Raw genomic sequence first — 12,128 nt, 5'->3', positions numbered from 1 at the left:
AGAAAGAAAGAGCAGAAAGACAATGAGTTATCAGACAGGGGAGTGCAGGGAGTAGTGCCAGCAAAGAGAGAGCAGGATGAATAATACATTTTGCAGATATTTGGGAACTATATGCATACAATAAACAATGTGGCAAACTGAAGTCCACTATGCAGATTAATACATGGAGTTGAATGAAATTGAAAATTTGCAACCGACGGTAATCATCCAAACAATGTTACAGTTAAAAAATTATGAGCAGACAGGTCCTTATAGCAGGTCTCTTCTACAATAGAATAAACTTACCTGCATGTTCCCAGTTTCTAATGAAACTAAATCTTTTTGCTTCAGTGCTGGCATCAACATCTGTACCTGGGCATCTTCTAGGATCATTGGTCATCTTGATTTGCCAGCTTGAAATGATATAACACATGCACACAGGAGTTCATGCATTCCCAGCAGCCAGTTATGCTGGGATTGTACATTCAAGGAAAGATTGAGCTGACATAAAAGTTTATTTTTTTGCAGGAGATACATAGCTTGCAATATAGAACACGCCTGCTCACAATTTCCTAATTGTAAGATTTAGTTCTGCCTTAAGAATACAATATTGACACAGCAATAGAATACTGTATCCAATCCCGCAGCATTGGATTCTGTTTATTGTATTCAGTGAAGGTCATAATAATGTTCCCATGTGCACTGTAAAATCAGATAGAGGGCTATCCATGCATACATATGCTGTGTGATCTATCTGCACTACACTAGTGCTTATATTGCATGTCTTTTTCAAATGCTTCCATAATAAATCAAAAGCACCACTATCATGCTACAAAAAAACATTCCCCAGAGGCTTCTCAAAGCTTTCTTCGGACTGATGGGAGTTCATTAGATTCCTTTTGTCGACAGAATACAATGAATGCAAAGACAGGCCCCTGATTCCTTCCAAATGAATACATTTTAACCGCAGCCATAATTTCTCAAATAAACACGAGCATATTCCAGTGGCATCAGTTGTGTCATTGTGCTCAATCTCATAATAAAACGTGGCAGATTCAGCCATATGTGTCATACTTGCATCTGTCACTGTTAGGATAAAATATCCTGTAGATCTCAAGAACAAGAGGGTCACATTCAGTTTAAAAAGTACAGCCACTATTTGAAAAAAAAAAATAATAAAAAATAAAAAACTTAACATCTACAGATAAGAAAGGTTTGTAGAGAAGATAAAGAATTGCAGTGTCACTATTAATCATTTTCTACTCTACTCGTGGAAGCGTGTAAAATGTTTAGACTTAATGCATGTCTGTGATTTCTTGCAAAGCTTGGAAGATAAAAATATGTCACACAGAGGCAGACTAATCTTACTGGAAATGTGACTTTAGTTATTGCCTGGACGTAGTCACTGCTGGTTCTGCTTGCGTAGTATTTAAATGAACAATAAAAAAGCTACAAAGGCTTTTTATGTACAAAGCAAACAAAGGCATATTCTCAAAGGGACAATTTAATAGTAATCGGGTTCACTTGCTAATAGGATTTATGACCTATTTTTAGTGACTTTGGCTATGTATTATATAGAATTGCTGACTTGCCACAAACCCATGATTAAAGCTGAACTGGTGGTTAAGCAAATGTTGTCTAAACAGAAGAAGCATGCATATTTGTAGTTGAATTTTGGTGTGCTTTGTATATTTCTACCAGATCTGTTCAATATTTCAGTGCTTTTATGCAAAAACTTTCTGTAATAAAGACTAAATATTGCATTTCCTTTAAAAAAGACTGGTCACTGCTGCTCTCTCTTCCCCTTTGGTAGACTGGTCATGTACCCACCCCCCTCCTGTAGTTTCCTGCAGGCGGCCTGTAGTAAGCGGGACCGTTGGGTCTCCCCTACAGAAATAAAAGCTTTTTTCTGCACAGGCCATATGCAGTCTGTTAATGATATCACAGTTAAATCTAAGTTTGCAAAGACATTCTGTGCAAACAGAATAGATTTGTATTCTTTGTGGCTATTGAGGAATATATTTAATTTAAAGATTTCCATCTGCAGTGCTTTTACATTTATTTAAAGAAATAGAATTGTTTCTTTACTATTTGCTTTCATTGTGGCATATTTAATTGTCTTAGTAAGAGTGGGGAAAAATTACAACCCTTGTCAGATTTTATTGTCAGGAACCCTGTGGGGTAAATTTACCTTCTGTTTGTCCTGATGACCATTGTTAGTGATAGAGAAAGTGGTGAGAAATCCAAAATGTTGAAATTGCCACCAGAATAGTTGGTGAAGGGAAATTGTGGATTGACATGTATATGCCTTACAACATGACTGCAGACAAAAGGCATGTAAGGATGGATGGGACCTGTGCAGGGACCATACATTCAAACAATCCTGGAGCTATAGATTTACCAAACACTGCAGAAAAAAGCTAACATTTACTAAAGCATAGTGGTGCATCACTCCCGGGCTCAACAAGAGATGCCTGGATCCTTCCAATTATAGACATAGAGATGGATCACATTATTCTGTACACAGTGTATAAGAACCTCATCCACACTTCATCAGCTCTGCGGTATCTGCTTTTAAAGCAGATTAATTTTAAAATTGCTGTTGACCTGTGCAAGTGGCTTTGATGGCTTTTATCGAGGACAATATTAGTTCAGCAATGAGCTCAGTAGTTCAGATCCTGGCTTTTCAATTCTTTAGCACGAAGCTCAGGGGTTCTGTAGCAGTATGTTATCACAATCTGTCATGTAATTACTCTCTGTGATGTCAGCAGGATTTCCTGTGAGCTGTTGTGGACTTCTTAGAGCAGAGCAGTGCTGATCTGCCATTGTGTCATGCCATCAACAAATCACTACCATAGTGATCTATTGCTTGACAGGGATATCACAGATGATTTGTTGAAGTAGAAGTGCACAAATCTGCACTGGCTACGAATGACCCTATCCATTCCCCCTTGAGGAATTGTTGAAAAGCATAAACAACTAAGATACAATAAAAATAAAAATGCTACCCATCCCCAATAACTCCCAGGTCCAATATCACACTGGACACTCAAGTTGACATTTGTACCTATTGTTTAAACCTTTTTTAACTCACAAAAACATAAAACTTGTCTTATTCTTAGATATTTAGGGTTATTGTAATGTTGAAACTAGGAAATGCTTTTCCAAACTAAAAGGTAAACTTTTGGGCTTCACAATACTTCTAAATCCTGTAAAAATGAGATGTAGTATTCTTCTGGTCTCTTATAAATTCTTTATTTAAAATTAACTAAATCTGCATGACATATTACCACAGAACAGAAAAACGTAGTAATACTATATTAGAAGAAAAATTAAAACAAAGATATACATGTCATAATCTCCATAACAATTTAATGGTAAGAAATTACACACAATTCTCTGCTTTTCGGGCAGTTCCATTATGCTACAAGTAAAGTAATGAGGAAATTGTAATCCTCCTGTTTATGTATGTTGTTTATTTTGTATTTATGTTTGTATTATTTTTGTACCCCTGAAAAAAATCCTAAATAAAGAATCTTCCAAAAAAAAAAATTAAACACGGTGCTCAACTGCTCTGACAATAATGAAGAATGAGATTATATAGGCAACATATTGGGAGGGGAGAAATATTACATGAAACATGTCAAGTCCACCAACTCAAGTTCAAACAATTTTTGGGGTGTAAAAATTGCAGGGGGGAGAGGAAAACATAACTAGCCAAAGAGAAAGTAAATACATCAAAACAACTTTGATGAAACAGGTATCTAGTTTGACAACATTCTTATTCTCTCTGGTATCCAAATGACTTTGTAAATTAAATTTTAGGATGCATATCTTGGGTTACACTGATTATATAGAATTAAAGTTACTAAAAAAAATATTTATACATTATATTATAGATACATATATATTTTTAATGTCTCCTGTTTTCTTTTTGGTAAAATTGCAAAAATTATATTTACTGTATACTTTTCCAAATGAAAAGTAAGTTTTAGGACAAACTTGTAACTAAACTGACACTCCTCATGGATGCAAATATTTTGGTCCTGTTGGAAAAGATTCTGGTTCTTAAATGGGGTAAAACCTAACCCAATCAAAGCTGTATTTTGCAGGGAAGAACTCTTGATCTTTGTGTGACAGCAATGGTCTTTCTGCACAAGTCTGACAAACACCTTCTAATTTAAACCTATAGCCCTGCTATCAGCAAAGCGCATGCTACCTGTTAATTGGAGAGCTCTAGCGGCGGCATGTTGGACGTATAAAGAGAGACCATGGCTTCTACACAGAGAGCAAGGGTCGTTCTTTACAGCAGGGTCCGCAAATCCCTGCTCCGCGGCCCACTAGTGCCATCTGACAGCTGGGTCATGAGATCACGGAGACCAGCGGTCCCTGAACTGTGGTCCGCAAACCCCACTTAGGGTGGTGCACTGGCCAGAGCCATGGACCATGTCCCCTGTATGTATCGCAAGCTCAGGAAAGTGGGTGGGTTGTGTTTCTGGACACAACCTTCCCACTCTCCCATGGCAGGCTCAGACTTGCGATGGGAAAGTGGGTGGGTTTTGGCATCATGACGGCACTATGGGAGAAGGTTCTTCCCCTTCCAGAGACACTCGGCTCCCTGCACATGCGTAGTCCAGAGTCTCAAAGTTTAGTGGTCCGTAGGCCCAAAAAGCTTGGGGACCACTGCTCTGGACAGCATATAAAACATAAACATAAAGCATTAAAAGATAACATATAATTAGAAAACGACATGAAAACACAAATACAGTGGAAACTATGGCTGTATACTGCACATATAGGTGGTTCATAAATTTACTGGGCTTTTAAAAGTTAAATGTTTAAACATTAGACTGTAAGCCCCTTTGAGGGACAGCTAGTGACATGACTATGGACTTTGTAAAGTGCTGCGTAATATGTTCATAATAAACCATATTAACTAAAAAAAGACAAAATCATACCAATTTCCGTCAACACACACTGTTTTAGCAAACTACCGTAATTGCCATCCATTTAGGGTTTTATTCATTGCTCTCCGCCCAAACTAATTTCAACATTTTGCATGAATGTGTCTCTACTTTCTAAAATATCTACAGTATGTAACAGTACACTGTTTGAAACAATTTACCTAATAAAGTTCACTTTTGTTTCAGGAAAATTTACATGCATCGAAGTTAAGTTTCACCTGGAACGTCAAATGGGATATTACTTGATACAGATGTACATCCCCAGCTTACTTATTGTCATTTTGTCTTGGGTATCATTTTGGATCAACATGGACGCTGCTCCTGCTAGAGTTGCTTTGGGAATCACAACTGTCCTAACAATGACAACACAAAGCTCCGGATCGAGGGCATCACTCCCAAAGGTAAAACTAGTGTTTTGTTTTCTATGTTAATGTACAATATCATCGGTAAGATCTGAAAAAAGAAGTGCTACCAAATATTAACCTATCTTGATGGGTCATAACTATAGGTCTTCTTAACTATACTCCCCAGCCATCCATCATGTTCCTGGCTCCTTCCTAAAACACACCAAAAATTGATATATGTTTATTAAAACATGGATATTATTTATGCACCAGTGTTTTGGCACCATGGTATTCCAACTATAGTTTTTATCACTCCATCTCATGAAAGACTGTTTAAATATTTTTTCAACAATTTAGGATTTCAAAGAGTGCTTTTATAAGGTGTTCTTTCTTGTGAATCTCAATTGGATCCCCTAAAGTAGAGGTATTTACCCACCTTTTGGATAAATATTTTGGATTGTAATGAGTGTTATACTTTGTTTTGCGTATTTGGTAAAGTGGTGTTTTGCATCAGTTTGATTTTTGGTGTTTTTGCTTGTTTTGGTTTATTAAATGATTGACCTTTTAAACCAGCAGTGGAGAAAAAATTAGTGGTCTGCAGCTCTGGCTGGTGCACCCCTAAGTGGGGTCAGGAGAAGGACCATGTCCCTTGTACGGATCGCAGGCTCAGGGAAGTGGGTGGGTTGTGTCTCTGGCTCAGACCTGATATGGGAGAGTGAGCGGGTTCTGGCATCATGACATCACTATGGGGGAAGCTTCTTCCTGTTTGAGTGATACCTGGCTCCCCGCGCATGTGCAGTCCGGAGCTGGTAAATTTAGTGATCCGTTTTTCTGAAAAGGATGGCGACCATTGTTTTAAACTACACAATTAACCCCTGTCACTATCACTTGTAGTAAAAAGCTTGGTTTGCATTTGGTATGAAAAGGTTATCATTTTTTCAGATCATTATAAATGTATTAATAGTATTCTATTGAAGATGTTTCACAGATTTCTAAGCCACTTTTTTAGCTTCATCAGTGCAGGAAATACCCCAGCATTTATTTATAATCAGTGCAATCACCGTTATCCAACCACCATTGAATGTGACACTGCAGATGTTGATTGCCCAAGGACTTTGTTAAACCACCCTGTTTTATTAATATAATCACATCCTTGGTGTCAGGAAGTCTGCATAGGTGTTAATCCATGACGAAAGTTGTGAATTGTTGTCAAAACACCTGGAGAGATGTGAAAATGGCAGTATAGCTGGAAACAGATGGTGTTTATAGATGGTTGTTCTAATCTGACATAGATGGCTTCTTTCACACCTCTTGCAAATCAGTTGAATTACTATGATGACCTTTGAGATCTATAATATGAATACCTTGTTAACATGGCCTTCATTGGCCAGCAGTTTGCAATGCTGTGTGAATAAGCATGGAATACAGGTAGTCCCCAAGTTAAGTACACCCGACATATGGACTCCTCCTAGATAAGAACGGGGCTTCCCTGCTCGCTTGTGTGCAGGACAGAGGCTTGATGGCAGGAGGGGGCGGTTTGCATGACTTGTAGAAGAAGTCTTTTGCTAAACACAGCTGAGGGTGTGGGTGATCTTAAGGACTGAGCAGCCTCTTGTAACTCTTTAACGAGCAAAACAAACTCTGCAGTTGTTTCTTTTTGCATATCAAAGCACAGTTTGCTCCAGAAGTTAATGAATGTCTAGGCTCCATAAAAATTTCTTTTTTTTTTGCTTTGTTTGTGATAAGCTCACAGTGAGGATTTTATACAGTAAATGACACCACACTGCCTAATATTATGTTGTTACAAATATCTGTCCTAATTGCATTTATTAAAATAATATACCTGTTCCAACTTACATACAAATTCAACTTGAGAACAAATCTACAGTCCCTAACTCCTATGTAAGCCGGGGACTACCTGTATTTCAATTGGTAATCTCTTGCAGTACATCCCCCATGGCTACATCTTAAATCTATGCATTCCTGGATGTGATTATGGAGCTTCAGGGTTCAGGCTCAGTTGTCCTATTATGAAGACGCATTTCCTCTCGCTGCAATAGTTGCTCATACTCTTTCTATATTTAAATGCTGTTGTCTGATAATAATAGAACGCACTAGACAGATAGTGACCTGGGGGCTTGGGAAGAATGTATATATCAAAAGCTCATCTGATGTGTGGTAAGAATAGCTGCGGGATATGACTCGTACAGGTGAAGAAAAAAAAACTACAAAAATAAAAGCATACTGCGTATGTAGAAAGGATACCTGCTGCATCTTTTTTTAGGTATTGCTTCTTGCGACCAGATTCAGTTGTCATGGAAACTGTTCTTATCAGATTGCTAATGAACCAATCAGAGGTATCTCCAAACAAATCTCATCACTTGTATACCTAATCTGTCAATCTAGTGCAACATTTCAGGCTTTTTTAATATGCTGTATCAGGATATTGAGTTGTAGGTGTCTGCTTCGTGAGATATTTTAATGGGATATACGGTGAGATATTTTTTGAGATGACAGAGAACATAGCGTAGGGAACAAAACAAGATAGATGTGATAACCGAATAATCAAATAGTTTTACAACTCAAACCGTGTCTTTGTTTCCAATCAAATTACTTCTGCAAGTTTTTTCCTTCTAAAGCTGCAAGTTATGGTAGGATCAGTTGGCTATAGTATTATTATTATTATTCAGTATTTATATAGCACCATCATATTACGCAGCGCTGTACAAAGTTCATAGTCGTGCCACTAACTGTCCCTCAAAGGAGCTCACAATCTAATGTCCCTACCATAGTCATACGTGGGTATTGTAGTCAATTTAGGGGGAAGCCAATTAACCTAACTGCATGTTTTTGGGATGTGGGAGGAAACCCACACAGACATGGGGAGAACCTGCAAACTCCATGCAGATAGTGTCCTGGCTGGGATTCGAACCTAGGACCTAGTGCTGCAAAGGCCGGAGTGCTAACCCCTGAGCCACCGTGCTGCCCTATTAATTACTATAATTAATTACTATTAATATTAACCTTTATTTATAAAGCACCAACATAGCTTGCAGCGCTGTACGCTAAATAGGCTATAGGACTGGTAACGTTGTTCTTGGGCTTTTGAAAGTCGATGAATAAAATAAAAAAATCTAAAGTATATATGCAGATTGGCTAATGACAAACCAGCAATCTTAATATTCTCACTCAAGGGATACAGAATGAGGGATGTGAGGGGCATTGTTAACAAGTGGGTCATTAATTTGATTTGCTATAGAAAATGAGCTGCTAGGTAGAGGATAATATGAATCAAATGCATTGTTATGTGCCAAGTGCACTAAACATCAATGGTTTAATGAATATTTATATAATGCGTTCTGCCAGGATGCAAAGCACAATTGATTATAGCATCTGCTTTTTAATCAGTCATCATTATCCTAAAAAAATAAAATAGAACGTTGACATTATTATTTTATTAAAAGTGTGTTGTGGGAGATTAGCTTCGATTCACTTGCTGAATGAAGTATTCAGACTTCCAATTTCAGGGCGTTTTGCCCACTTTTTATTCTCAAAGTTGAGTCCTCCTGGACTCTCCCAGCACACAGCCTTTCTGTCTGAGGCTGCAACCTCCCCCTGATACAGAGCCAGGTGCCTTTTTCAATGGCCAGGTGCTCCAGAGCAGAGCCATTGCCAATTTCTGGCCTGGAAAAGGGATGGAGGGCCTGGCTCACCTATTCCTTCCAGGACACAAAGAGCCTGGATCCCAAATAAAATGCAGCAATTCTGCCGCAATACAAATATGCATGGCCCTATCCAGCCCTTTAATCCCTTTTCCAGAGGCAGATGATGCCAAATACCCTGGAAATTTGGCATCATATATCTTGTTTGCTATCATATCTTACCATTTACAATTTTTCCAAGCAAATTTTTTAAACTTGGATATCCTCCCAGTAACCCCACTTCTGATTAGAAAGGCTAAGCCATTGTATTAACGACCAGGCCAAAATGATGTAACTTAACATTAGAAAAAAAGAATGAAGAAAAAACAACCTGCAAATCAGTAAATTTAGATGTCTAATTTTAGGTTTCTAATTTAGTCACACATGTGACAATATAAAAAATTAATTTGTTTGGTCAGATCAGGCAAATATTTAGCTATTACTGATGTTGCAAAGTTTGCCTGCCCCCTTCTGCTGATTGTACATTCATATTGGCTAGTCGGGCAGCCCATCATAGTGATGGGCCAATAAGAAGATGCTTAAGAGGGACAGATGGAAAGCTTAACATTAAAGTGACTGAATTTTGCCAAACCAACAATGGCTGAAGTAGTGGACAGTAAAACCTGTTGCATATTTGTAGGTGCCTGTACTTAGCTGTAATTAGCTCTTACAAGTCATGAATTGATCTCATTGATGTTTCTTTAAAATCATTTTTCTCCTATATACATGAGCTGTAATTGCTGACCTACCAGTGAAAATTCTTGTTTGTTATTCTGGCCACCAGGCTTTATTATTTTCTGATGCACTGGCTAAGTTCAGAAGACCGTTATGTCAATACCCACTCCCAGGTACCCATTTTTAATCTCATTCAATAGCATTCCCAATAGGCATTTGCTAACAGAAGTTGGAAGTCTTTGAAAGTGGTTCAAGCAGCAGACCACCCTGAGATTCTGAATTAAGCATCTGAAAAACCCCACCACAGCCAAATGCCTTTATGAGCTTGGGATTTCAAACACTCCAATTTGTAATAAAAATAATTGAGGCTTTGGTTCATAGCAAGGAAACTGCAGAGTTCTAACTGGTAAAAATTGCCCATCTTATCTTGGCCTGCATAAAACTGCATTGCAGAAGCATTTGATTCGAGGAAAGGTTTCCTTTAGGGGAATCGCACCCCAAACTAGAGGGTTCAGTTTAAATCTCTGATGTGCCCTGCATGTTCCCCATTGGTTAGTGTAGAAGATTTGCATTGATCTGAATGGTTGCTGTCCAAAGGAATTAAGGCTGCAGACACTTTAGATTTGGCTGACATATGTGATTGTTGTATATTGTCTTCACCACATTACTTCTGTGACATCACTAAAAAGCAATGATGTGAAATATACTGGTTATTTGCGTTGATTGTAGTTTCTTTTTATCTTTTATGTTACAAAAGGAGAATGAAAAAAAAGAATAGCTCTAACCCTCTGATACAAATCAAGCAGTTGATCTTAGTATAGAGATGGCGATGTTACTCAGGTGTTAATTTTCTTAGCTTTTCAGCATTTATTGCAAAGTTCCACAATGGTTCACATCGAATGACGATTATGGAATTACAGACTTAGTAAGATTAGTTTTTTGTACCTTTTATGAAATATGTATTTCTGCTTTGGTACAAACATTCTTAAAGAAATCACTATAGCAGGTTTCTATTGCACAATAGTACAGTCAAAGCCGTGATGTAATGAAGATGGTTATCTTATTGTGTGGTATATGTGAATGTGATCAGGATGTAAATCCTTCATTGTGTATAAATACTAAGTATAATGTACTATGTATAGATCAATAATTAATATGTACACAAAGGAAGCAATATATACATTACATATGTAGAAGCTGCTTGCCAATAAATTGTGCTGCAAAATAGCTGTTCTTTGCTGATCATTTGTAGTCTATCAGACAGGATCTGTCTGACCCAGAACTGTAGTAGTAGTTTCTAAAATCAGGAATCACTTAGCAGACCCTGGGTTAAACAGAGCATGTGCAATCTTTTGCTTAGGATTTAGGTCAAATGTGTGAGCTTTGGAGTAACTTTTTTCTGAATAGAATAAGAAATTCAATAATGCAATTGGGTTATGCTAACAATGCAATGAATAACAATAATAATAGGGGCTAATTTCAGACCTGTTGTTGAAAACTGCCCCAGTTGCCCCTCTTGAATACTGAGTGGTTTAACCTTGTATTTGTTGTGTCAAGACTTGTGGTAACTTCAACCATACTTAAAGCAGAAGTAAACCCAAAACTAACCCAAAAAAAAATCACATCTACCTTCAATCCCACAGATCAGTTTATCCGTTGGGAGGTTTCTTCCATCGGGTCCCGCGTCATCCCGGCATCTGTCTTTGGCCCGGTGCACAGGGAGTGCCAGGCGCCGCCATCTTCTCCACTCTTCTTCCGTGTTCTTCTTCCTATCCCACTCGATCTTGCACTGCGAAGAGTGATAACTGAGATGGGGAAATAACTTGCTGATCGCACTGTGCATGCTTGAAGAAGCAGCCAAGAGCCTCCCGGGATGCGTGACATAGGTGTCCCGCAAGGCTCCCATTCATTCTTGATCGTCTAGGCAATCAAGAATTAGGAGGACGGTGCTGCACTCTTTTTTTTTTTTAAAAAAGGGTGTTGCACTTAAAAAAAAAAAATAACATACCAAATTTTTACTTGTTGTCTACCCTTTTATGTATGTAAAATTTCTGAGTTTAGGTATGCTTTAACCTCCTAGGCGTGTGGTTGAGTTCAGTTGAGGTTGTGGTTTGCTGCAGTTCAATGGTTTCGGGAAGTGGATGATTTATGTTCTTCCTTTCTTAGACCTTCAGCAGCAACCTCACCTGCTTTTGATCATTTTGTGAGCTGTGGTTGAAGATGTTACATGCAAATGAAAGAGGCTAGACACTCAAGGACAGCCAGAAGGAGTTTGCTGTATTCAGCAACTGCTGCCATAATCCACCGCAACCACCTGCACAGTGGTTTCCAACTGCTCCCATTCAACTGAAGAAAGCAGTTGGGAGAACAGTTGAGCTTACGGCAGATTTCGTTGGTCAACTGCGGGTCTAAAATATGCCCAAGGTATATACACATACTTGATTACTGTTTTTGGAAACAATCTT

At 38.2% G+C, this 12,128-nt stretch overlaps 1 protein-coding gene across 4 annotated transcripts in view; it reads left to right on the top strand.

Moving 5' to 3' along the window:
- GLRA2 (glycine receptor alpha 2) overlaps nt 1-12,128 on the top strand; it is a 111,382-nt gene that overhangs the window by 48,832 nt on the left and 50,422 nt on the right. For all 4 annotated transcript variants that reach the window (XM_072431450.1, XM_072431480.1, XM_072431460.1 and 1 more), the window contains exon 7: nt 5,130-5,344. In XM_072431450.1, the coding sequence (XP_072287551.1) occupies nt 5,130-5,344 (215 nt within the window). The remainder of the gene's footprint in view (nt 1-5,129; nt 5,345-12,128) is intronic.

This window comes from Pyxicephalus adspersus, chromosome 1 (genome assembly GCF_032062135.1).
Source record: "Pyxicephalus adspersus chromosome 1, UCB_Pads_2.0, whole genome shotgun sequence".
Classification (NCBI taxonomy): Eukaryota; Metazoa; Chordata; class Amphibia; order Anura; family Pyxicephalidae; genus Pyxicephalus; species Pyxicephalus adspersus.
This window is presented reverse-complemented; position numbering and strand designations above follow the sequence as displayed.